The 27,904-nt window shown below is 44.6% G+C and overlaps 3 protein-coding genes across 5 annotated transcripts in view; 1 reads left to right on the top strand and 2 right to left on the bottom strand.

Moving 5' to 3' along the window:
- Positions 1 to 10,439, bottom strand: part of LOC132472893 (acid-sensing ion channel 1-like) — a 31,073-nt gene extending 20,634 nt beyond the window's left edge. Inside the window, exons 1-2 of one of the 2 annotated variants that reach the window (XM_060072764.1) lie at positions 9,243 to 10,439; positions 5,564 to 5,759 (exon numbers count right to left, since the gene is read on the bottom strand). In XM_060072764.1, the coding sequence (XP_059928747.1) occupies positions 5,564 to 5,759; positions 9,243 to 9,604 (558 nt within the window). In that variant the 5' untranslated portion in view covers positions 9,605 to 10,439. The remainder of the gene's footprint in view (positions 1 to 5,563; positions 5,760 to 9,242) is intronic. The other variant, XM_060072843.1, reaches the window with a different exon arrangement.
- Positions 10,440 to 10,952: 513 nt separating this feature from the next.
- spryd4 (SPRY domain containing 4) lies at positions 10,953 to 12,580 on the top strand. The gene is made up of 2 exons (XM_060072642.1): positions 10,953 to 11,126; positions 11,641 to 12,580. Exons 1-2 carry the CDS (start codon positions 10,994 to 10,996, stop codon positions 12,180 to 12,182), a joined length of 675 nt encoding a protein of 224 aa, XP_059928625.1. The 5' UTR covers positions 10,953 to 10,993; the 3' UTR covers positions 12,183 to 12,580.
- On the bottom strand, positions 12,581 to 22,778 carry LOC132472690 (glutaminase kidney isoform, mitochondrial-like). Of its 2 annotated transcripts, XM_060072447.1 has the most exons (18): positions 22,433 to 22,778; positions 22,033 to 22,120; positions 19,540 to 19,661; positions 18,042 to 18,171; positions 17,814 to 17,893; positions 17,444 to 17,607; positions 16,655 to 16,713; positions 15,607 to 15,639; positions 15,430 to 15,488; positions 14,896 to 14,962; positions 14,724 to 14,774; positions 14,444 to 14,620; positions 14,206 to 14,337; positions 13,974 to 14,066; positions 13,780 to 13,841; positions 13,516 to 13,592; positions 13,350 to 13,413; positions 12,581 to 13,259 (listed from the first exon to the last, which is right to left on the bottom strand). In XM_060072447.1, exons 1-18 carry the CDS (start codon positions 22,630 to 22,632, stop codon positions 13,103 to 13,105), a joined length of 1,815 nt encoding a protein of 604 aa, XP_059928430.1. In that variant the 5' UTR covers positions 22,633 to 22,778; the 3' UTR covers positions 12,581 to 13,102. The 2 variants fall into 2 exon arrangements, with proteins under 2 accessions (XP_059928430.1, XP_059928509.1); XM_060072526.1 differs by lacking the exons at positions 19,540 to 19,661; positions 22,033 to 22,120; positions 22,433 to 22,778 and having other exon boundaries at positions 17,444 to 17,567.
- Between the last annotated feature and the right edge of the window lie 5,126 nt (positions 22,779 to 27,904).

Below are 27,904 nucleotides of genomic sequence, written 5' to 3'. Positions count from 1 at the left end.
CTGTCTGGGTGCTCTGCCCAGCCAGCTGCTCTCTTTTCTCTTCCAGACCAAAAACGAAATGCACACATGTGGCTGGGGGGGTGGTGGGGAGGTGGGGATTTGGGGAGGGGAGTTGGGAGTGAAAAGGAGTGCCATGGGAGAATGTGTTGAAAAGGAAAGGCCGTAGAGGAAAGAAAAAAGGTGATGCTTGCGTGTGTGTGTGTGTGTGTGTGTGCGTGTGTGTGTGTGTGTGTGTGTGTGTGTGTGTGTGTGTGTGTGTGTGTGTGCTGGTGTGTGGAACTGCGTGTGTGTGTGTGTGTGTGTGTGGTGTTGTGTGTGTGTGCGTGTGAGAGAGTAAGAGAAAGAGCCTGCCATGAAAACATAATGAGAATTGTCATGCCCATGGGGGGATGTGAGGTGCGTGCGTGCTGCGTGGGGCACTCATCCAGGAGAATGCGGGAATGCGTAAAAAAACACACCACTTTTAATGGGTGAGTGTGTGTGTGTGTGTGTGTGTGTCACGGGGCGTTGTGCCGTGGATGTCAGCGTGCTGACTCACACACGGAGCCGGGATTGCTTCTACTCTGCACCGAGACGAGGACTGACCCACGAGGGCCCCCCCTCTCCCACATTGGCCCTGCAGCTGTCGCTCCAGGACCCAAGGACTTCTGGGAACGCCGGCGGCTCGGGCCACTACTGGCAGAGAAGGGACAGCCCCCCCCCCCCCCCCCCCCCCCCCCCCCCCCCCCTCACAGGATACGTTCATCTTTCTTTATAGTGGCTAAAATGTTTGATGCTTAGTTTTTTCATTTGGTCAAGCTAAGCAACTTGTAAGCTACCACCACCCCCCCCTCTCTTAGGGAGGCTTGTACATCGCAACCTCACATCACAGCGACAGCCTCCATTTTGAAACGTTTCTTATAGTGCTGTTAGTAATGGGTTTTGGTAATTATTTAGTAGTTCATTGTGGAATGATTTTTCATAATTGGGAGACATTGTTGTGTTTCAAACTGCCTCAGCATTTGTCTTTCAAGAAGTGAATAAAAACTTTTTTACTAGCCTAGTTTATGGCATATTGACGTTGATCTCAGATTTTACTGCACTCTTTCCATAATTGGCTAATAAAAAAAATATGATGCATGCATACTAATGTAGTCCTTTCATATGTATTTGTATTTGTATTTGCTAAATACTTAAACTGAGTGAATACACACAGTTTATGATGCTAAATACATAATAAGCATAGTCAGAATTTCACGTTTGTATTATGAGAATACTATTAAATCTGACCTTGATACGTCTTCATACGTCACATTTGAATTCGGGGGGGGGGGGGGGGGGGGGGGGGCATGAAACGTGTGAAACATATCTTGACATCAACGCTATGCCGTCATCCATATATCAATCCATGAACAACACAGGTGGATTCAGTGGGACACGCCGACATGATCAGAGTGCAGAAATAAGAACTGTCATACAAGCATCACACCGGGACCCCCGGCGTGTCCTCTCAGATCCCCGGGTGGACTTGTCAGACTCTGACAAGCACAAAACAGGCCAGGCATGGGTAATGCGTTGGTCTCTCTGCGTACGGCCTCTCTCTCTCTCTGCCTCCTGCTCCCTGCTGTAATGTAACGCATTAGAGACCAATTAGCGCTGATGAATCACTTTAGTGCTGATGGGCCGTTCGGGCTTCACACCGTGCTCCCTCGCACACTCTGTGTGCGCGCAGCTCCCGGGGAAAGGCAGGTGTACCACGGCCACCCGTGGGTGCAGAAAGAGTCTTGAAGTGAACAGGTACGGTTTATATTTGGTGCGCTGTCCTTGATTGAATTCTCAAAGGCTACACAACTTTGGGGGATAACTGCATAACACATTTGTCACAGCCGGTTGAAAACATACCTTGCTGATTCTGATTATAAAATATGTTAGATCCCGGCTGCTGAGGAGTCCCTGAGTGAGACACATTACCCCTAAATGCTCCCGACCAGCTGGCTGTGGGCTGAACGGCGCTATATAAATGCAGTCCATTTTCCATTTGTTTGTTGTGTGGCTTGAGGTGTATGTCGATAAGATAATCTCGCCGTGTGCAATGAAAATCTGATAGTCTCCTTTCTCATCCGCGGCCCAACAGTTAGCATTGTACATTTAAATAGCATTTAAAACAACAACATAACAGAGCAATAACTCTTAAGAAGAATAGCATAGTATAACCACATTAGAGTACAATAAGAGAATGCAGAATCCAAAGAAAACCAAATCATCTGGATATTAAGTGGTTTTACAAGCCTTTTGTCCTTATCTGTCTGTCACCTGCACCACAATTATGGTTGCAGTAATGACTTGCGTACTTATACCAAGTGTGCACCTCCCGAAACATTCTCTATGTCGTCATTCCTCAGACGTTTGGCGAGGAGACGGAGGAAACGAGGGTATGCGATTGATAATGACACGGTCTGGAGCAGTCTGAATGCGCCGTCAATTTGGTAAATGTGTCTATGGGTTGCCTTGTCACGCGCGTTGCTTCCACACAACACGGACCCAGATGAACGCTAGCGAGCAAACACGAGGCAAGCGGCTCATTTCACAATAGCGACCAAATCTTTACTCTCCCTGCAAGAGCCCCCGAAATAGATTTTTCATCACTGCCCCGTTCTTCTTTTGACGTCGCAAGAAAGAATTACCAATTTGTGTCTACTTCCTTTTTTCCCATCTATCAAGCGCTGTACAATGAAACAATGAATGCACTCACACAATACACGTGGATCAAAGAAAGTACTCAAAGGAAAGACTATTTTTTAACGTGGTTCTGGAACAGTGCACTGATGTAAGTAACAAAGGGAGTGAAGACAGGCAGAATAAAGGCCTTGGATCTCTCCAGGGTAATCACCCCCGCCACTGTGCTCGGACTCAATACAATTTGAGAAGCACCGCGTTGGTCTTCGTAGACAAGGGCATCTTCACTTCCTGCCCAGCGGCAAGCGGTAGACCGAGTGGGAGACACACATGACTGACTTAACTAGTAGTGATGTAAGGTTCAGGACACTCACTGACACACAGAGGGAGACGCACACACTCACACACACACATACATGCTTACACACACACACGCTCAAACACAAACGCTCACACACACACACACACACACACACACACACACACACACACACACACACACACACACACACACACACACACACACACACACACACACACACACACACACACACACACACACACACACACACACACACACACACACACACACAAACACACTCCTTAAGTATTTTGAACTGAAACTAGCCTTCTCGGTCCTTATCAATCCTCAGAGTTGATCTAGCGTACGTCTCAGCGATCATCAGTTAAGACTGGCAGTATGGGGCTGTTAACAGTTTAATTCAAAAGAGAAGATTGCTTTTGCTCTCAACGGCGCAGTCGCTGTTGGGAGAAATAACCCGGTATTATTGACAGATTATATCAAAAGACACATATGAATCATACACGTCACTCTGTGTTGTATAACAGTCGTTAGTGGGTCTGACCGGAGAACATTTCGTTCTTCATTTTGGTTGCCACATTGTTTGTCAGACTCATTAAGGTCTCTGTGTGACGACCAGAACACCATAAAAACACCCGGTTCAGAACAGCTCTCACCCAAAGGCATAACAGCACATTTTCTTTCTCATTGAGCTCGAAGGTGCAGTGTTTGGCTCAGCTTTGCTGGTGCCATTTATTAAAGTGTTGGTACAACCACGATAAGCACTAACAGTTTTTTTGCTGCCATTGCTCATTAGAAAACGGATATCCAAAACATGATAACATTGCATGTTTCATACAACTTAAACAAATAATTTTTTTTATAATTTATTGAAATGTAGAAGTAAAATGGGGTAATTCTGAATATAAAATGTCTCTGTGCACTCAGAAAACTCTTAACATTTAATTAAAATAAAATGACATCAAATAAATAAACATAATTGCTACATTTATGTAAGTTTAATACTAATGCAACTCCACTGGAAAACTGGGCTCCTGGCCAAGAAACGTCTCCGGCGCCTCACTCTCTCCTTCAGGAAAGTCAAATCCTCCCAATCTCGTTAGCGAGCGAGTCGACGCATACTTCAGTTGGCACACATCAATACGCAAGATTGAAACCTTCGTTCATCTTGGGAACCCTGGCTAGACCAGTCGGAGGGGAGCTTTATAGCGGTACATTGTAAGCATCAACATTGACACATCCATGAGAAACTGTTCCCTGTGCGTAGGTTAGGGAGAGAACCCTATAATTTACATCCATTTGACACGCACCTTGGGTTCGCACTCTAACACTCCTCTGCCCATTTCCAACTGCCTTCCGTGCTTTACGGTTTCACCACCTCATCCATCTTTCATGAGGAAAATCAAAATGGAGCAGTATCTGGAGGAGAAGATGAACTCAACATATTGAGGATGGGAAGTTGTAACCGCTTCAAGCCAAGAGGATGATGAAGGTCCATGCTCGAATTGGTAAAAAATATTGAACCATTGAATTGCGTGGGAAAGAACCGATTTGTATGAATAGTGGATAGCTATGGGCCCACAGTGCCTGCTATCCACCACAAGAAAAAACATAACAAAGCCAATTTCAGGACAAAATATTTGAAGGCCTATGTTGTCTGGATCCATGTGCCATATGAACACGGTTATTGAAAGACAGACAACATTAACATTTCAAACAATGTCGCTATCGACCGTCAACAGAAAAAAAACATCACAGCATCCATTGGGGGACAAATTTGAATCCATGTCAGCTGACACAGGTGTGTGCATGTGAGAGTGCATGTTCTGCCCGAGGCAGAATACCATAGCAACAAAGTGGAGTTCACGGTCGGGTCACGCCGGATAATGCCTTTAGGAACTTTGGATTCATGTCAAACTGTACTGTGTGCGTTTACAGACTACACACTCTGACAGATGCTGCTCTGACCTCGGGCCCCTTCACATCCCTCAGATTTACAGAAGCAACCATAATGGCTGACATCTTCAACGGTCACCTGGCAACAACATTGTGACCTCAATAAGACTGGTTACGCAGCAGGGATGCTGCGACTTCCAGGCGCTCTACTACGGCCACGCGCGGTGGTATCCTTACCGGACGCCGTACAATCACAAACTAATCATCCGCACCTGTGCTCAGGTTGTCATGCCCATTTATTCCCTCTGCTCCCCTTGCTCCCTGCTGCATCTTTAAAAATGTTTGTTTCACTGAATTTGCTAGAACTTGGTCCTCAGTTTCGACTTTAGTCAAAAAAAATAGGGGTTTTTGAAACCTTTATGGAATGTCTGTTTTTTTTCTACTGCTTCTGTACCGAAGTTATTTTTTTTGGACAAACGCATTGCTGCCTGCTGCCTCTTCTTTCGCACCACACTTGGATCCACACCTCACCATGACCGTAAAAAAGACTATACCATCGGGAATGTCTGTACATAGACTTCTAGACATCCTGTGAATTGTACTCTCAAATAGCTAATGTACTGTATGATTATAAGTATTATACAGAGACTGTCTATAGGGACTTCTGCGGACGTGAGGAGGGCAACTCACGACTTTGAAGTCTTCCGCTCGGCACTCCAAGCCCCTGAAGTGGCAGGAGAGCAGCATGTCGCTGATGTCGTGGCCCGTACGGTCGTAGAACTCCCGCATGTTGAAGGGCCGCGGCTTGAAGTTGTGGAAGTCCGCTTTGAGCTTCAGGGACTCCAGAACATTCTCCTCCACCAGGTGTATGTCCCTGATCTCATACCTGCGCAGGTGAGGAGCCATTAAGGGTTGCAGACAGAGAGAGAGAAGGGGGGTTGGGGTTAAAAACGACCAAATAGGGATATAACACCAATAGGGATAACACTTTCAATATGGCACTTCACTGAGGCACCGACTTCAGCTGGATTACAGTGTCCTTATTTAGCTGTTGCTGCTGATACTGAAGAGTCAACAGCCTAGGTAACGTCCTTGTGTCTCGATAGCTCTGAGTGTGTTCCTTGCAGCAGAGTGGAGTGAGTGTCCTTGTATACTGTTTGTATGGAGGTGATAGAGCGAGGGCTGTTGTATGTGGTCAAACAGTGCAAGGACAACGCTTTAACTTCAAGTCTATTTTGTGATCATTTCGGGTATGAAGGGCTAATGCGGAAAACGATTTTGGAGATTGATCCAGTGTTCAGCAGGTACGATGCAGCCGTAATCCCCCATAACCGGCTGCATTGTAATCCTTAGGGGCAACAGTGCCCCTTGCTTTTGTCACCGTCTGGCTCCAATTACATTATATTATTATGGAAAGGATCCCTACAGAGAATTCAAGTTGTTTCTTTACCTTTCCTTGTCCAACCAAGTCTCGCTCAATGAGAGTTAAATTGAGTTGTTGCAGGAGGAAATAGGAGTTGCAGGAGTTTGTTGTGTTAGATAACGGAAAGCGTAGTTTAGCGTTATCTAAAAGATTTGGGGGAAGGACGGTTGAGATTGTAACGACAATAGGGAAATATCCTGAAACAACAAATCAACGAGATTCCAGAGAGAGACATTGCCTTGAGCAAGACTTGGTTCGACCAAATAACAAACAGAACGTGATCAAGCGAAAGGTAAAGAAACACGTTTTGTTTCTCTGCAGGGATCCATTCCATCATGATCGAATATAATCTGAGCATGTCAGTGATAAAAACCAACACTATTAGAGGAGGTACATTGACACAGCGCTATTGCCTCAAAGGATTACATTGCAGTCCATTTTTATTTGCAGATTATGGCGGCAGCATTCTCGCTCAATACTAGACCGATCTCAAAGGTAGTTGTCCCCATCTAAAAATAGGGTCCAGGTTACACTGATTCTCCCTGTCACCCTGTCTAGCTATTGAAGAATGGGATCCTATACATTTTAAACACAACAAATGTCTATAACATCATAATAAAAATTATATAAAAAATCTTAAATATGATATATTTTATTTAACGTAACCCTACCCTAGAAAAAAAATAAAAGTAAGGTTAGTAATTAAAAAACAAATAAACAATTCATTCAACCGTGTGGCTTATTCAGATGGCAGCATAATAGGTTTGTCTTTTCATCCATCAGATCAGAGCTAGTGGAGTAGAGGAACCCCACTAGGGTCAGCCAGCCTACAGAGTACTGAACATAGGAGGCGTGTTGGGAGTGTTTCTTCCGATTGACTTGTGGTCAACTACAGCAGAGCGTAGAAGAATGGGAACTACACGCTCACACACCCACACACACACACACACACGCACGCACACACGCACGCACGCACGCACGCACGCACGCACGCACGCACGCACGCACGCACGCACGCACGCACGCACGCACGCACGCACACACACACACACACACACACACACACACACACACACACACACACACACACACACACACACACACACTCCAGCCTCTCCCTTCACTCCCGCTGTGCTATTAATAACATGGCATGATTTTAATAGGCTCTCCAAAAACAGCTGAATAGGATTTTTTTACAGAACATTCACTTTCCCAAGAGGCTTGTGGGTATTTCCATATGGATGCCAGGAGTATGACTATGAATGTTGGTCCATAATGATGGAATATGGACAATGTGCTATCCCATTGTTTTCAGTGACACGTGTCCATAGGTTATCCATAGTATCCATAATCTGGATACAATGCTTTTATTGATAATAAAGAAATGCTTGAATTGTAAAAATACATTTTTTCTTGATGAGATGGACGGTTTTTATTCATCACACACACACCCACAGGCATTTACCCACGCATTCACATGCACACACACACACACACACACACACACACACACACACACACACACACACACACACACACACACACACACACACACACACACACACACACACACACACACAGCCACACACACACGCAAGCATGCACTAAATGACACCCACCCAGCCACCAACACACACACACACACACACACACAGTCACATGCACACACCCTCCCACCCGCATACCCCCCCCCCACACACACACACACAGACACACGCACACACACACACAGACACACACACGCACGCACGCACGCACGCACGCACGCACGCACGCACGCACACACGCACGCACGCACGCACACACACACACACACACACACACACACACACACACACACACACACACACACACACACACACACACACACACACACACCCAATGCAACAAACACCCTCCTGTATGGGTGCATGCTGGCTAGAGAGTACTTGAGCTGAACACCTTGGTATACGTAAAGCTTTATAGCACAACATAATTCACAGACCCACCTATCTCTAAACTGTTCACACCTGGATTTAATATGGCAATCGTTAAAGTGTTTATGGGATAGGAAAGGTGCTGAATTCTAAACAGCGGTGTGTTTACTTGAGTGAAAGTCTAAACAGGTATCAAATCATGGCGGAAAATAACATAACAATATTGTTAAATGTATATATACACTATAACGGTGTCTTCACAATTGCTACTAAGCATTACCTCACTCCCCCACATTTTGTTTACTTTTAAACAATGAGTTAGAGACTATTTGACATCTATCCCAAATAGGAAATGATGCAGGGGATACCTATAATACCTATTATGTACTTGACAAGCATTTCAGATCCCATGTTATGAAACTCTCTTTCTCAACAAGATGAATCATCTGACCAGATTTTGGTTGCCTTATCATTCTTACATTGGCCGTGACACGACAAAACAGTTCCTTTAACAGCCATGTGTTTGTGGCTCATTTAATATGTACGTCAAGGGATGTATATAGGACTATGAGCACCCCAATTAATCTGAACGCTGTCTATTCTTTAATAACCATGATTTATTTTCCATCATGCAAGCTCCTGAGGCTTGACTGTTCAATTAATAATATCAAAGCAGATTGTCATTACGAAGCAGCTGCTAGTTGATGAGGAAATGCAAAGGGCTCACACTCCCTTTAGAGGCTGCCTCCTGTGTGATACGTGCTGCTGTGTGCCCCCACCATCCTGAACTCTGAGCCTGGCTTTCTGCACCCATATGACTTATAGCAGTTGACTTCATCTTTAATGCCCATGCTTTAGAAGAAATGAATGATGCTCGGACCACACTAATTAATTGGAAGTGTGATGGTGCATGTGGACTCGGTGAGGAGAAATAACGTTAAGGAAGACCGAAGAGAGCACAATGGTGGATGAAGTTATTCGATTGGTCCAGATAGGTATTTAATGAAATCCAAGGTAAGCATAGGCCTACCTCTGATTGAGGAGTGAGAGCAGCTCCCCCGCGTGGTACAGGTCATTCCGGGTGACGCGACTGAAGCGGAACGAGTTCAAGTTGCAAAATGTGACGGCTGGGAACACCATCATTGGGGTCGTGACCTCGTCCAGCTTGGTGACGTGTGGGTACTCCAGATAGAAGTGGATCCGGTCCACGCACACGTAGAGCAGACACGCCAGGGAGCTGAGGAAGAAGGTCAGCCACAGGCAGCGCTTCACGCACACGCGTTCGTAGGTGAAGATGTGAGAGATTCCGTGTAGGGTCGAGTTGCGGGAGAACACCTCCAAAGAGGGAGGTTGACGGATGTCCATTTCTTCGGAATCTACTTTTAGATCCATTTTCCACTAAATTGCAAAAGATCCCTCTCCAAATTCTCAAATCAATTAAAAATAATCCAGAACTTAAATGAATGTCTTCCACTACATAGCTCACGGTAGCCTATAGTCTCGCCATACTTGTGCACTCGATAGGGGAAGTTATCCGAATTGTAAACCGGACCTCATACACCTGTGGCATAACCCACCGCATACACCCAGCGATTAGCTATTCCTCCACCGGGCATCGAACGTTTGGATGCGCGCCAGGGATGAGCTGCGACCCAACGATCATAACGACTCACTCTAAAAAATAGTCCTTGGAGTTTCCCCACGTTTTAATGCCCCGACCACCTCAAAGCCCTCGACTCTATCACATCAAAACAATAACACAACAATTCATTGTCATTGTGGAGAACGGGATCCACGCGCGCCCGTCCATCTCCGTGCAACGGGCTGCGGTCCCGTCGCTCCCGGATCTCCTAATTGTCCGGAATTCCTTAATTGCCAGTCCAAAAAAGGGGCAGAAAAGTAGTTTGGATCGTCTATTGGATCGTAGCTGTTGCTGTGACTGTTAGTCCATCGGAAGGTCCCCTCGCTGAGCGCAGATAAACGAGTGGGAAACGCATAACTATTAGATCATACATGTACATGAGGTTTCCGCTCTATACCGTCATCCGTGGTGCTCGCGGATCTCTGGGTGACGATCAGGTACCGATCTGGTATCTTTGAACGTCGCTGCTGTGTCTGTCATCACATCGTGAGCGCGTCTGTGCCCGGCAGCCCTGGAGCGAGCGGGAGTGCCAGTGTGTGTGTGTGTGTGTGTGTGTGTGTGTGTGTGTGTGTGTGTGTGTGTGTGTGTGTGTGTGTGTGTGACGAATGGTCTAGCTGGCATTCACTGTTAAGCTCATGGTTATAGTATTCATACATTGTCCGCACACATGGAATAGCCCATATAGGCTATAGAGGGGCTTGGAATTATTGAGATAACTGTGGAGTTTAGAGGGGATCATTTACGAGATACAATGTTGTATGGGCAATGCACGAAATAAAATGTTGGATGGGCAACAACGCCGGGGGCATGCGGGTTTATTTGGAACAGCAGCAAATTGTAAAATATATCATACAGATCAATTAAATTAACATATAGATATAAACTAAGGAAATATGAACAAATAATTAAAACATGTCAGTTCTGCTTGTTCCTGCCTCTTGAGGGCTCACCAAAGATGTGCAATCCGATTAAACAATAGCAGCGGAAGACAACAAACGCTCTCCGTGGTTCTGATTCGGCGGGTCTCTCAATCTGGCAACACTGGTCTCTGCCCCTGTGGTTCCTCTCCGGGTCGGTAGGGGGCTCCGGGGCGCAGTTCTATATGCAGCTGCTCCGAGAAAACACAAGCGAGAAATAAAATGGCGCTGCACGCAAGTGTAACACATTTCTCTCGACTAACGGGACGAATTATTGGCTCCTTGTCAGTCAAATGCACGCGGAATTCATCCCTGCCCGCAACCATGCGGTATATATCCAGATCAACTGGAAATAGTGAGTGATTCGTCTTTGGCATCTAAGGGTCTCCGAGTCCGAGGACCTTGATCGCCCCCCGTCCCGTCTCATGCATACGGAATACGGAAGAAATTTAACTTTCTCTGAAATTTGTTCATATTAATGAGCTCATATTTCGTTTTCGCCCTAAGTATCATTAGATGTAAGAAAAAAAAAAAAACGAAACAACCGTTTTTGTTAGGCTTAAACAGATATATTGTGTAAACCAAAGACATTGTTAGGTAACAACCATCCAGTCAGTGGTGTGCAGAGGAACACTGAACACACAGACCAGATCAAGGGTCCTGGGTCAGTTCACTGTGTGGGTAGACGACAGTCAATGTCACCAATGGCTACCGTGTTTATTATACGCGTTTAATCATGTTTTTATATGTCTGGCTATATATGGATATACCATAAGAATTAGGAAATAATTTAACCTATTCACTATACCCATGAACAACTAAAACGTAAAAAAAAAGCATGAACATTGCCTTGTTGTGATTCACTGCAGGCATACAGTTCAGACTGGACGAGCGGACTGCACACAGCAGTCTGGACCTCTTCAAGAAGGACACTGGGGTCATCTACCGCATGCTGGGCCTCGACCCCAGCAAGGTCCAAGATAACCCCGAGCGCTTCCGCGACTGGGCCGTGGTGTTCGGCAGTGAGAAGATAACGGGTGGCCGTCACTACTGGGAAGTGACGGTCAAAAAGTCCCAAGAGTTCCGCCTGGGCGTGGCCGAGGCAAAGATGGCCCGGGAAGACTGCGTGGGCACCAACACCGCGTCCTGGGTGTTTGGTTACGCCCAGCGGAAGTGGTCCGCCATGACCAGCAACAAGATGGTCCCCTTGCAGCTCGTCGGGAAGCCTGAGCGCGTCGGTGTGCTGCTGGACTACGAGGCTGGCCTCCTGGCGTTGGTGGACACTGAGAGACATAAGATCATCCACAGCATCAGGGGCCGCTTCAGGGGCCCTCTGTGTCCGGCCTTTGGACTTTGGGACGGGGAGTTGCTGACACACTCAGGCCTGGAGGAGCCAGAGAGCTTGGTGTGATGTGAATATGAGACGGGTTCATACGATTCAAAAGTCATTTCAATTTTGGAGCTCATGATAATAAAGAGGGGACCTGGTTTGACAGTATTTCAAACAAACAATTAGGGTTAGGGAATAGGGCTACTAATCTGTGCACCACACTTTATAGTAGCAATACAAGTCCAGTGTGTTCACAATGTGTTGCACCATTATGAAATGCATACATTCTCAGGCCATCCAGTGTGAAAGCTATTTTTGTGTATGCCTTTATGTATGTAGCTTATGTAGTACCAATCAAAACAATGTGAGGAAAAACAATATTTTTGTGGATTGTTAGAGGGAGGGATGGCTAACCGACAAGAGTTATGTATACAATTGTCACTATATATGACGATGACAAATAAAGATATCATTGGAAATGCTCTGACAATCAGATTTATTACCACATTTACATTGTGATTTCAAAGTAAGTCATATTGGATTCCAATAATTTAGATTTACAAATCACAGCTTTGTTGAGCCCTACCAACAAGGTGGAAATCATGAATCCATGCTGAATAGAAAGTGTCAATGCTTGCTGGAATAAATAAACAAATGAATGAAGCAGCATATTCATATTTACATCAGTGATATTTGGCATTAAAAGTCTGCTAACAAAGAAAGAAATTAATCAAACACATTGACATAGTATGCAAAGCCATGCTAATAAATGTAATTCCCCTCCTTCCTAAAACCTTTTTAACCAATATACAAAAGTAATTCACAATGTACAATCTCTGAATTGGGAGGCCTCACACTTCCCTAAATGTGGACTTCCTAATTTAAGACGTACCCAAATAATCTTTGGCCGACCATCGTCTGAGCTGCCCCTGATGACTGCATCGGGTATTTAATGCTGGACAGAATAGAAGCTCCATCACACTCCCGGCCTCTCATTTGGCTCAGACCACAACCTTCACGGTGTCCAAGGTGGCCTTCTGCTCTTCAGTTTCAGGCTGGGCCTCTGTGTCAGAGTACCCCTTCTGGTACTCCTGCAGCACGGTAACAACGCCACTGTGGCCAAACTGCAAGGCGTCGTCTAGAGGGGTGTTGCCCCACCTAACCAGACACACAAGATACATTTTAAGAGTTCAAAATGTCAAGACAGCGTTACACCCAGGGATGATTCGATAATTAAATTAAAATTACCTGTCTTTTACTTGCGGGTTGACTTTGCAAACTTCGGTTAGAAACGCGACTGCATCCTGATGACCTGCAAGAAATGAACACAATATAAAAAAAACAAAGCCTTTCAACGAAAATACAGACAGTCTTTCTTTTTCTTATTTATAGTAATATATTGACGAAGATCTACCTTCGGCAGCAGCGACGTGGAGGGCAGTACGAGAATCATAGTCCCTGTCCTCCATGTTTACCATAGAGAGAGCAAACCTAGAGAGGGAGGGGGAGAGAAGAACATATAGACAACGCACACAGAGAGGTTCAGTGACGGAGGGCAAACAGGCAGGACTGTCTACCCAACTGCCCTTTGAATGACAAACCTCCAAGGAGAAAACCTTGTAGGTGGATTATCTTTCACCAGAACTCCTGTTGATATTTAAGGTTGTACATCACTGACCTTCTGAGAGCCGAGACGTCCCCACCGTAGGCCGCGAACATCAAGTTGACCACAGACTTGTGCTGAGAGGAATGGACAGGCAAACATGGTGCTGAGTAGGGTTCATGATACATCAGTACTGTGCCATACATATAGCCCTGAAATATACAGTATGCGTATGTATGAGAGGAGACATTGTACTGTGTAGGTCTTACTGGGTCATCATCGGACCGTCTTCTCGGATCATGCTTCTTGGTGAAGTGTCTCAGGTTGTCGTAGTTGTGAAAGTTGAAGTATGACACCAGTTCCTGCATAACAAAAAAAGTAAGCATTGAAATTATATCATAAAAGCATGTAGAATTGACGATATATATAAAAAAGGGTAAAACCATGTTATTATGGACTTCTATCATTAGATTTTAATGAACGTCAAAATGTGTATCTGACCTGACAGAAGTGAATACCGCGAACACTGTTGCCGAGGCGATCTAGGGGTGGGGACCAGCACATCATTCCCATTACATTAGGAACCACCAGCAGCACCGCACCAGAGACACCAGATTTAGCAGGCAGGCCCACCTACCAGAGGAAATGAGCGAATTAAAAATGGACATCTTCGTGTAATATTGTTTGGAACTACATCGATCTGGAACAAAATTGTCAAAATAATTTGTGGGATTCTCACGTGGAAGGCAAACTGTCCGGAGAAGTCGTACATGCCACAAGAGTGCATGAGGCTCAGGGTGTTCCGGACAGCCCCTGCGCTCAGAACACGCTCTTCTGTGATTGGACAGATGCCCCCGTTGGCCAATGTGGCGGCCATGACACTTGCTGATTCACAGTTCACCTCAATGGAGCAGAGCTGGAAGGGTGAACAGAAGGAAGGCAAGCAGCACTCAGTAAAGCAAAGAAAGATACAGAGGAGGTTATAGGTCAAAATGTCAGAAAGCGCGCTGTCCTCTCACCTGGAAGTAGAAGTCTAGGGCGGCCGTCATGTCTGCGTTGTCTGGAAAGCACTGCAATAGAACAACGGTTCAGAGGTTCATGGCACAGTTAGCATACAAAGTTAATATGTTAAACATTATGTTAAATTATTAACAACAGCCATCAACGTATACATAAACAAACTGCACTCACCTTTTTCTCTTTGAGATAGTAACCAATTGCATAATTCCGGTCTCCAGTCTCCTTTTCTGACTGAAATCTGTAGAGTTAAAAGTTATAAGTAGGGCTGCTTGATTATGGAAAAAATCATAATCACGATTATTTTGGTCAATATTGAAATCACGATTATTCAAACGATTATTTTTGAGTTTGAAAGCATGATATATTTATTCAGCATAATTCTCCAAAAAAACTTTGCATTTGTGAACTTTGAAATTTCGCCTTAAAAAATACACAAAATGGAAATGTTAAAATCTAAAAAAAAAATTAGAGATATGTATCCAGCTGTTCATAAAACTTTAGATAAAACTTTCTATAAAACATTTAATAATAAATAAATAAATAAAATAAAATCGAAAATTAGATTATATTCGTTTTGTGATCGTTTGACGCTAAAATAGAAATCGCGATCAAAATTCGATTAATCGCCCAGCCCTAGTCATAAGTGGTTTGTTTTATAAGACCAGAGGAATTTTGGTATGTTAATTGACAGTTACCAACACTCACGTTGCATTGCTGAAACCCACAAACTCTCCACCAGCTGTTCTTTTCAAATACTCCATAACCTGCAATGATGACACAAAAAGACTGCGTTGCATTTTAGGTAGAAAAATAAAAAATAAAGCTTGTTCCAGTATATTAAAAGGCCTAGACATTTCTCTAAATCGAAAGGTATGTACTCACATGGTCAAACCTCTCGGCCTTCTTTGAAACAGGCTGTCAAAAGAGAAAAACAAAACATTTTCAGTTTACCCTGGAGGTTAAACATTCCCTCGTCCTACAGAGGGCAGTGTTTGTGTTCTCTGACGTCAAGCCTTGGCAGCTATTCTCAGGGGGGCATGCGGGTATGACGGTTCAGCGTCGTCTGTCAGCCGGCAAAGCACATGTTAACTGTGTGACATGTCTTTAAAACTTGAGGTTATTGCTCTGCTTGAATTTCAGTGCTATGATCTTTGCCAAGTTGTAAGGTGTCCAAGCAGGGAAGGGGAGCGCTGAATTTAATGAGCACACTGGTAAAGGTTCCCAATATCAAATATACCCTGACCTTTAAGGATGTTCTTTGACTAAAGTTAGAAGAAGAGGTTCAGTTGCGTCACTTCACACACAGAAAACTCAATCCAATTTTTTTTTGACATTTGTTTCTGCAATGTGTGTAGGTGTATGTGTGTGTGCGAGCTTGTATTATAGGACAATCATTGACGCACACACCTTGTCATGTCCTGGGTTTCAATTGGCCAGACCTACACACACGCCCAGCACAGTCAGTACCAATACTCAAAACCATGCAATGCTGAACCTGACCCACATATGATAAGAGCCCTATTTGTCCAGTGGGCTGGAAGGGACAGGCAGCGAGATAGGGGAACTCAGCATTAAAGACTTGCCGACCCAAACAAAATATACCCTCCAACAATATGTTCTAGGTTTTAAAATTATGCCAAATGTCTTGTCAATATTGATAAGATAGAAACCATGCCATCCTTTTCTACTTTGATGTCTGTGTTCTGTTAGCTCTGTTGATATTTGATATCTTTCCATCTATAGAATTTGTGCTGTAAATATTCAGCATGGGGTATCTGTGGCATAGTTGTCAGAGGCCCATTGTTTCGTGCCATGCTGTGTTAATATTAAGATGGTGCATTGGTCTGACTTTCATTCACATAAACCGGCCATTACTTGGTCATGATTCTCATTATTTTATCGCCTGAACAGAACATGTATTTGATTGTACCTTTATTAGAGAGCTGACTACGATGGCTCCGGCATTCACCATGGGGTTGTGTGGCTTATCTGCACAGAGGAGGGAGAATAGGTAATTAGTGAGTGAAAAGCACAGGGGCCATTAACTACAGAGATCACAGCCGGACAGGGGGCCCGCTAGGGATTCATTGCTAAACTGCTGCCATAATGGAAAAAAGTGACGTTTTTTTTACAAATTGAAATGGTTACGCCATTGACACACGGGTACTCATGTAAACAATAACACTGGGTTTATTCCCATTGTTGTAAAATAACTTATTAATGACAACAACAACAACGTCATTCATTCAAGGATAGCTCAGTGAAGCCCACTACTCCTCCAGCTCGTAGCTTAAAATAACCTGGATATATCTTTCGTCAATGCTGAGTGATATTGATTTAATAAATGTTATCAATAAAATCACATTCTATAACTGATATATTCTACAAATAAAAAAAAATCTGGCCAGCCCACATCTCTCTTTGTTTACCAGAATCTTGCTTTCAGCACTCCCAAACCCCCCCACTCAGGACCCCCAGCCATCCGAGCTACGAAAGTTCAGCTCAAAAGGTTGAACTGCCAGTAGGGGTGGACGGAACACTGCTATTTTGTTTTGCGAATCCTACTAACTGGGAGGGGCTCAACCTTAACCTCCTTAACCCCCTTATAAAAAACAACAACAACAGATTCCTTCCCACCTCGTACATCTCGTCAATACCGGGCGCGCTAGGACAAATCAAGCTATCTCCAAAGCACGCCATGGCCGCCCTTCGTCCTCACCTTCGTCGTTGAGCGACAGCTTGTTGAACTTGAGGCCGCTGGGCTCCTTGTCTACGTAGCGGTGCACGTGCTGCGAGCCCAGCTCGTGGATGGCGATAGCATACTCGAGAGGCTTGATGCATGACTGCAGACAGAACGGAACCTTGGTGTCACCCACAGAATGTCTACGCCACGGCAGGAGGACATATAGAGCAACACCAATGCATGGGATGAGTGTTAGCCGCACAGTCAGGGAGAGCGGGCCAGGTTGTCTGTTTTTTTTCTCCCTCAATGTGCAAAATGAAAAATGAACGAAAAATAATAATGAAATATGAGATGATGATTGTTGTTGTTGTTGTTGTTGACGGTGCCGATTTAAGTTTTCATTTACCTTTGCCCGTCGACTGTGCATAGAGAAACACCCCAAAGATCGGGGCTGAACTTGGCCAGCTGGGGAATGTAGTCGGCTACCTGTCCAAGAAATAGAAAGGCAGTGATATTATAAAGGCGCTGGATGAATAGAGGGGTGTGTGTGTGTGTGTGTGTTGTGTTAGTGTTTGTGTGTCTGTGTCTGTGTGTCTGTGTGTCTGTGTGTGTGTGTGTGTGTGTGTGTGCTCACTTGTCCTGAGTCCTGCTTTTGCGCACTGTCGAACAGCTTATTGATCTGCTGGGAAAATTCCAGAAAGTCTGGGATAATGAATTTCTTTTTAAAGGCTTGGGTCAGTAGTATGATGCTGCTGCCAATACACCTGGAACACAACACACGACACATAGAAGGACATTAAGATCGAGTCTAGTATTTGTAAACAACCGTTGTAGAAATAAAATAAAGATAGACTTCACTATTTCCATCTAGCTATTTATAGGGAACTTATTCTTTAAGAATGCTGTCCGAAGACAGCAATGCCAGGCAGACGTGTGAGTGTGTGCAGACTCATGAGCTTCCAGTTAGTTCACACTACACTAACCTACCGCCATTACCATCCAACAGGATGAATGCCTGAGGCCTTAAAGTAAATGATACTGCTATCATAGCAGCTGGGAAGAGTGAGACCTTTCTAATTAGGCAATGCAAGGCAACTTTATTTATAAAGCACTTTTCATACACGAGGCAGACTCAAAGTGCTTCACATGTAAACATTGTCATACAATAAAATTAAATAATAGATAAGTAAAAGAAAACATATGCAAAGAAATGAGTAAAATAGATCAGCATTTTAGAAATTGCAATGTATTTAAGATCAGATCTCTAACCCGACCTAAAGGAATTTGGTACCCACGTCTGGACTCCAACCCGACCTAAAGGAACTTGGTCCCTTCTCAGGGACTCCAACCCGGATTCTAGTTCATTTCTATTCTAGGACTCTAATTAGCTGAGCGGAACCTGCTTATATAATTGGCACGTCTGAAGTTGAAAGGAAAACACATGCTTTTTCTTTTTACCGACTATACTTGAGCCATCCTCCCCACTGTGTGTTTGTGTGTGTGTGTGTTTGTGTGTGCGCGTGCCTGAGTGCGTGCGTGCATGTGTGCGTGCGTGTGTGCGTGCCCTGATCTGCTTACAGGGTGAGAGTGGGTCTGAGCAGCTGTTGGCTTTAAAACAGTATCAGTCACTTGGATTCATATAACCCGCTGCACCTGATCAGCCAGAAGCCTAGACAACACTGACCCCCAGAGAACCCCCGGTCAACTAAACCCTGACACGGCTGCATTAGCTCACTTACAGATCAGTGGGTCTCAATTGGTCTAGCCTGAGGACCCCCCATGTGTCATTACGCATCATGTCACGACCCAACAAAAAAAATATTGCGGCACTCAACAATTCCTTCATGTACTGTTGAAAATATGAACAGAAAGCTTCCACAATTGGGGCTGAATTCAATGAAATAGTTTGCCAGTTAAACCGGAATAACATTGAAACATGCATGGGCTTCTTTCTAAAGATTAAAGCGTGGCCTTTTTTCTGGAACCACTAGTTGAGAATCATCGCTTTATGAGATTGATGAATTTAGATCCTTTTTAGTTATGATTAGTTTGTTGAACCAACACAGGGTGATGTAAACACACAAGACAGTCCGGGTTTAGAGGCGCACCACACAAACGACAACACGACTGACTTCTTGAAGAGCTTCTGGTCCATGATGACGGGTCCGCTGGCCTCCCCTTTGAACTGGCGGATCAAACTGATGCAGTCGCGCAGCCTCGGGTCGGTGGTGAGCAGGCCCGTCTTCCTCAGGGCCTAGAGCCATTCAGGAGAAAACGAAAATCATTTAGAAATCAAGTACATCAACTATGTGAGCAGTAAGAAGAGGTCGGGAAAAGCTTTGACGATTGTGCAAAGGAAACTTATGACCGTCGTCTAAGGAATGACAAGGGGAAGGTAAACAGAAAATAAAGATAATATCATGAATAATGAATACAGGGCGGACATATGGGTGGAGGAGGGAGTCATGCTGACCAACGAATCACAACGTGGAACCAAGCGGACGTGAGATGAACTGTAACTAGTTAGCTCAACTTCTGACACCCCCATGTTGACAGGAAGTGCATGACAACACGTGTGTCTATTTCGGGGCTCATTCTTTGCAGGAGTCTGACCCTCCCCTCCCAGGATAGATCCAGTCACTTGGCATCCAGGCTATTTCCATGCAGGTCTGCATGGCTCAATGACGGATTCCCACGAGGGCTCAAACGTGCGTGTCACGGGTTGGTCATGTTCAGTGGCCGTGTGTCAGCGAGACCCGTTGGTCGGTGTCTCAATATTTGTCCCGGTGGATCGTTATTGATTTAACACTAGGTTATTAGTGAATTTCGTTTTCGGCATGATCTCCAAGTTAGTAAGAAGTAAAGGCACAGATGACATGCTTGTTCTTTGGAGAAACAGGATGTCATGTAGAAGAAGGTCTCACTCTACGCAGGGCACAACCAAAATCGTTGACAACTTATTTATAATGTGTCTCATAATGTATATGACGTTTGTAAGACCAATTTCCTAACTGTGCCCGTACCTGTTCAAAAAAAGGAATTACATACTGTAGCAAAAACACTGGAAGGGACTTTTCTGGTCCCTTCCAAACACAGGCCACAGGGGGGGGGGGGGGGGATGTTAAAAATCACAACACAATTCAGAAAATGATGCAAGACGATGGTGCTCCATGTTGCCATGGAGGCGATTACTGTCTAAGTGCATGCAGCGATGGCTGGTTTAACCTGTGCACATTGCTGACCAAATGTGCAACAGGTTTGCAGCCTCACCCAGCCCCAGAGGCTATCAGCCTGGGCCAGGTGAGGCTGCTTCAACCAGCCCTCATCCACGCACACACCAAATAACACATCAAATGTCTATATATATATATACATAATAATTATTATGATTATTATATATATGTATATATAATTATTATGATTATTATACCGTATTCTCTAATAGTGATCACGCTACACGCTACAGGTTTTAGTGGGCTCAGTTTCCCCCATGGTCTCCTGAACAAACACAGGTCCTCCTCGGTGTCATCACCATCCATCAGTGTTTACCTAGGTTAGTTCTACTAGAGCTGCTCTTTCATACACACATGGCTGCGTTACCACAGAAGCCATGGTCGTGCATTAATCAAGCTTCCTTTTCAGGGGTTTGAAGCCATTTGCCTCCTTTTAAAGGTAATATGCGGCCATAAAACAAAACAAACAACCAAATCACTTCAGGAAGAGCCGCTTAAAAGATTTGAAGTCAGGGCTTGTATTAACAGGGTAGGATGAACACAACAACATGCCTCTCTGGGGTTTAAAATAGGGGTAGCTGCAGTCATCCCAATGGTAAATAATGGACCCCTGGCAACACAGTGGATGCGTGACTTAAGAGCCAGGTGCAAATAGTGCGGTTGAACTACTTTGCACCTCTTAAATGCTTGTGTGTGCATGAGTCCAGAGCACAGCTAAAATGCTGTGTGACAACATACCTACCAGCTTACCACACATTAGTAAACAGCACTATGTCCAGCAGAGCTTCATCTGCTGGACCTTCATTGTTTTATAGCAAGTTTGTTTAATATGTTTTCAACAAATTCAAACGGCTTTTATCATTTAAACTTTTACCTGATGGCAGCTATGTCATTATGACCCTATTTCATTACAACCATTCATTAAACCATTCCACAACCCTTCATTGTGGAAAGCCCTGCTGATTTACTCATTAACTAACCTTTGATGTTCTCCCATAAGAATCAACCAATGTTGCATGGAAGACTGTGTGTGTGTGTGTGTGTGTGTGTGTGTGTGTGTCAGTAGTGTGACCTGTGATCATGCTTCATTCGTTAAGTGAAATACTTTGGATTTGCATTCCCATTTTCAGAACTACCTTAATGTGCAGATGGAAATATTACTGTTGCACTCAGTTTGGGCCAATCGGATTGTATTTAGGTATATGTGTGTGTAGGAATCACCTACACATGATTGGCATCCATGCGTTGCCATTGGCTTCTAGGACAATGTGTTTGGACATTCACAACACATACAAAACACACACACGATAAGATGCACGCTTGAATGCGCACACACACACACACCCACACCCACACACACAATAAATATAGCAAAATGTGTGATGGACTTACAGAAATGAACTGGGGCAGGGGGATTTGGTCTTTGCCATCTGTGATGGTGTAGAAGAGCAGGTCCTCCAGGCCATGTATCAACCTGTTTCTGTATAAACAGCACACACCGTGTTCAGGAGGACAGCACAAGTAAACAGCTCCTGTATTGATACAGAAGGCTGTTTGGCAACATATTGGTGTGTTAAATAAATGAACTGGCATGCATCCTCACATTCTGTTCCTAACATCACCAAGTAGGCCTACTCACTTGTTCAACAACACAATCGACTGAAAAAGTGACACTTCATCAGCTTTCATCATTAAGCTTTAATCAATAATTATCAAATCATAAGTACCTTACACATAACTACACCAACCTTTTGGTATCATTAGTAACGTCCAATCATTCTCAATAACCTACTTGCCCCGTTGTTCTTCTTTATGAGTCGTCTGATGAAAGGATCGCTGGAGCTGCGATGCTGAGCTCCACCAGAACAACTGCCCGGGATGTGTCCTGTACAACGCCGTGTTTTCAGCGCCAACCCGGGCAGAGTTTCCAGCATTTTTAAGTAACAGAAGAATCCCTCTATTAGTGGTCCTTAGACCTTTAATGCAGTGCATTGTTGTGCGAAGGGGTCACTTCAATAGTACCAGCAGAACGAAAGTGCAGGGGACAGTGAGAACTAGTGGTGGTGGTGGTGGCGGTAGTAAAAGTGACATCAGATGCCTTTGGTCATGAACTAAACTGGCGGGGGCTTCCTGACGTGAGGAACAGTTGCTTGGGGGCGTGGTTTTGAAGAACACATGTTAGTGAGATTTTAGACATTTTATGCCAGTAGCCCTATCCAACAGCAAAGATTGCATTATGATATTCCTTGAACCCCACCATGAGTAGGATCATGAGACCATCCTGTCTTACATTCACCTTTGCGTTTTGCCATACCTTGTCCAAAAATCCAGCCAATCAGAGCCCAGCCCTCGCTTCCATATTACGGCCGAATTCGGTACAAAATAAAAAAAAGGAAAACCATATTCTCATCTGAGAAAAGCCTTACAGCAAATTTTTGTTAATATTTCAACATATTCAGTCTAATTTGGGAGGTGACTGTTTTGATTACCCCTAAAATTGCTACACTTGACTCGTATGGCGCAATTGTTTATCGTCACTTGGCATCGATCGTTGATTGGTCAATAATTGTGGGAGGCTTTCAACGTGTCCGAGGCTAATGGGGGCCTTTTTCATACCTGAATATACCGATTCAGGAATGAAAAAGTTAACAATATTATTCTAAATCTGTTATTAATATGAGCTTATTCTGTTTTTAATTCACTCCACAACTTTGACAATTTTGATAAAATCGTGAAACAAAAGAAAAATGTATGGCTTGACCAGCACTGTTAACATGATAATTTTCCCGACAGGAAATCTAGAGAAAAAAGGATAACTACTAGCAGTAGCACGGCCTACGGTCTAAAAACAACAGCAGTTACATTGCGACACCAAAAGGTGACACTGCGCTATTACACAAGCAATACAACTCTCCCTGCTGTCTGTAGGTGGCACACTGAGCCCAGAACTCACAGCCACGGCCCCCTCTGAAGCTTTGGTCTATCTGTTTGTCTAGCTTAGGCCTACTTACTAGGCTACTTCCATTATGCTTTTGCTATACCTCAGTGCTTTAGTGTAATATAAAAGGTATACGGCTAGGAAGAGGTTTTAACTTAATTACTTTATGATTTGAGTTTCTGTCTTTCTGGATATCAGCCTGTTATTACTGCCAACTGTCTATAAATTGTGTAGACGTCAGACGTTTCCATAAAGGTTCCACTTGCCTCTTTTCTAATCAAATGCACTCAGAGGAGGCAATCGGGCCGATTGATTTTTCTGTTGGTTCGAGGGGGAAAAAATGAGGCAGTCGAGATAGAAACAGTCGAGGGTAGTAAAATAGTTTAGAAGCAGTTGTGGTCCAAACAGTATTGAGTTGGGAACAGTTGGGATAGAACCAGTTAAGAAGATCCACCTTGCTCATATTACCGAACATACAGATGTACAGTAGACCTACATCTGTAGGCCATTCTCGTGTAGGCACATTCATTTAGAATGTGTGAATTAACTTTTCACGCATGGTTGGAAAGGTAGACATCCCTTTAAAAGCTTGGTTTGCGAATAAATGAGCACTCACTTTATTCCGGTGGCCCCCCTTGGTCTTGCTGTAGGCACGGACCCCCGCCCCCTATCCCCCCACACCCAACCCGCCCCTTCTCCGACCGGTGTGCACACTAACCCCATGGCCCCTCGGCATTACCTCTGCTGCTTGTAGCCTCTCTGTTTTCTTCAGGAAAATGTTTTTCATTCCTGGGTCGATGAATGCTAGCTTTGTCCCCCCTGGCGTCCATCTTGTGTGAAAAGCCCCCCCCTCCCCCCTCTACCCCCATCCCTACACAAACTACCCCCCCCCACACCACCACCACCGTCCCACACAGGAAGAGAGACCCGCAGGGCGAAAGGCCTTGATTCAGACTCAGGAGACTGAGGTTCAGGGATAAGGTTGGAGGAGTAGCCAGTTTAGAATGAGCAAGATGAGGTGGTTGAAAGCTGTTCAATTGTGTTTTTGGGTCATTAGAATAAATGTTATTCTGTGATCCATACTGTAAAGACGTTGGTATCCCAAGATGCAGGTAAATAGGCTGTCGATTTTCGACCAACAGGTTGTGGTTAATTCGGTTCGTTCTACTCCTCTTAATCAAGCTTTCCCTTTTGATAAGATAAGATGTACACTGTTCATCTCAGACAGGGAATTACATTTTAGATTTCCGAACTTCCTGTACCAGGTTTAGGTAATTTTTAAACAGCTTTAACCAAAGTTTGAAATGCATACATTGTTCAAAGCTTCAAGTTTGTGAATAAATGTTTAAGTTAACTCAACTCTGCCTGTCTTTCTTTCTTTAAAAAATATCTGAAATCTTATACTGTGAATTGCTTACACTTTGAGAAGCCATAATTATTGTTTTGTAGGCCTACTTTGGAAAGTACCTTAAATTATTAATTTAAAGAATCAAAATTGCTAAATGATATGGTGGCATAGGATCATTCATGATAGTTTATGACAGATATAAAGCTACTATTCAAGTTCATTATAGAATTACCGTTTGCCCACACTTCCACTAGTGGGAGTGCTTTCCCCTTTACAAACTGGCACTGTAAATGAAGTCTTGGTTCGGGACCTATAAATACACTCCAACAAGTGGCTTCATTTATCCCTTTGATTTAGAACTAGGTATTTTCCTACAACTGTTTATTCATCCGTTTTTTCATTTTTACAATATTACTGTTGTCGCCGGCCATGTGGCGTAATGTATTATTCTAACTGCAATTAGAAAAATCCTAAATTGCTATTAACAGATCAGCTACAGACTGTAATAGGTAATTAGAGTCTGATAGGTTTCTAGGTGGAGACAGCTGGGCTGATGAGACGCCGTGGGCCGCTAGAGCCACTCCTCTGCTCTCCTTCGTATCCAGGTGGACACAGACACAACTTAGAAGGGCCCATCCACTCCGCTCTGCACTGGGGAGAGATCTCCGTGTGGAAACCTAGACACCCTCTAGACCCCTGGAGCCTCTGTAGCCCCTTACAGCCAGCAAAGATCAGCCACCCCTCCCTTCCGTCCAGCCCGCCCCTTGCCCTGCTCCCCCACATCCACCACCACCTCCACCTCCACCTCCACCACCTCCTCCTTCCTTCATCCTCCTACCTTCCACACCCTTCCTTAGTATCCCCCCCACCACCACCACCACCTCTTCGTCCACACCGTGCGGCAATCCCCACTGCCCTGCCATCTCGCTGCATTCCACCAGCCTCCACACAGAGCTCTATTGTGTGGGCCGTGGGGAGGGAGGGAGAGAGAGAGAGAGAGAGAGAGAGAGAGAGAGAGAGAGAGAGAGAGAGAGAGAGAGAGAGGGAGAGAGGGAGAGAGGGAGAGAGAGAGAGAGGGAGAGAGGGAGAGAGGGAGAGAGAGAGAGAGAGAGAGAGAGAGAGAGAGAGAGAGAGAGAGAGAGAGGGAGAGAGGGAGAGAGGGAGAGAGAGAGAGAGAGAGAGAGAGAGAGAGGGAGAGAGGGAGAGAGGGAGAGAGAGAGAGAGAGAGAGGGAGAGAGGGAGAGAGGGAGAGAGGGAGAGAGAGAGATGGAGATGGCTGCGCGCAGTCAGAGCAACGGGAAGTGTAGGACCGGACAGGTCACCTCTGCTGCTGCTATTGCAGCTGTATCGCTAGGGCCGATTAGCATGGATTACCATGCCAAAGCCAAACGTTCTGTCATTTAAGCCCTATGGGCCTATACGTTTGAATGAGTCTGAGTAAGGTTGCTTGTCCCTCCGCCCTCCCCAGAGTCAGAGAAAGTGTCCCTGCGGCAGGATTTAGGTCTTTTAGCATTCAACATCCTCAAAGTCTTTCATTTAAAATCCAAGCCAGACCTTTAAGCTGAGGCTTTGAAACTCAAGACTGGTCTTTTCCGGTGTGTTGCTACTAGTTCCGCCTTCCATTTATTTTTGTCATCTGTGCAATCTACACAATCCATTCTACGACCATCCCCGTTCCGCAGTCATTCAAGAATACATTCAATTTGGAGAGAATTCTCCTTTGCTTTAGATTCATCCATCATCATAGCTGTATGATAGCTTTTTCCTTCTCCTATTGAACTATCCTACAGTGAGATCTATCTTACTAAACGAGTATCACCATGAAGTATGAGCTCCAAGGGAAAAAACGTCTCGGCTTCGGCTTTCCCCTCCATCTTTAATCACGTTGCCAGGCAACAGCGAATAGACCCAGAGAATAGTGTGGTGTGAAATGACACTTTGTGCTCCTTTGTTGTCCAAAGTGTGCAGGTTATTGATTCAGCTGTGTACTAGCGGCACTTGAATGCTTTCGGTCCTCATACGCAGGATCAATGGTGAGCTGGGTATAACTATCAACATCTAAATAGAAAAAACACAAATCAGTTTTCTTTGACGCATAGGCCTACTGTGTGCTACCTGAGTGGCAACCATTACTTAGTCAATGTCAGGAATATTTAAAGGCATGGTTTAACATAATTTGGCTTAGTTAGCGGAGAGGAAATCCACCGTAGAAGTAATTTGTTGCCCCAGTCCCCATTAGGGGGGCAGGCACCCGTTTGTGAGGTATGAAACGCAGAGCAGAGGGCCAATGTCTGCAAGAGAGGGTTCAGCAGTTTCTTTCCTGTATGTGGAATGAGGGGGAGCTCCTTGAATGTCGTGACCCTGGAAATACTGGGCCTTCCAGTGTGACAAAGAACCCCTTTCAAGCACCTGGTCCTATAGGACGAGACCAGACACTAGCCTCTCCCTGCACAGACTATAGTCTAAATGCAGTAGCAGTATACTACTGTGCCACTGTGGCACTGTAGCAGGTAGTGTTAGCACAGTCTAACACAGATGATGCTTGCTGTGAAATGCTGCACTATGCACCGGACAAAATGGTTTGAAAAGCAAAAGGAGAGTGAGACAAGAAATCTGTTTTAACCATGTTGGATTGCTATTGCTTTAATTAGCACATTTGGATCTCTATTTCAAAATGTCCTATTTATGTAAAGGAAAACCTGCTTCCTTATTCTTCCTTTTGAAATGCTTGGTACAGACACAGGCATGGCAAAGGGGTTGTGCTCTTCACTGTCTCACAGCCTCTTGCCAACTGGTTCTTGTCCAAACAGAGTGACCTCTCAAAAGGCCTCCGGGGTTGGACTGTCATGTGAACATGACATAACTTTACCGGTGATGATTTAATTAAACTATATACACCTTCACTGATTTCATTAAGTCCCAAGCCCTGTCACTTTAGTGGTCCTAATATTCATATTGATGGTGCCTTGCTGTGAGAT

The sequence above is a fragment of the Gadus macrocephalus genome, chromosome 1, assembly GCF_031168955.1.
Source record: "Gadus macrocephalus chromosome 1, ASM3116895v1".
Classification (NCBI taxonomy): Eukaryota; Metazoa; Chordata; class Actinopteri; order Gadiformes; family Gadidae; genus Gadus; species Gadus macrocephalus.
The sequence above is the reverse complement of the archived record's forward strand: the minus strand, read 5'-3'. Positions and strand labels throughout refer to the sequence as shown.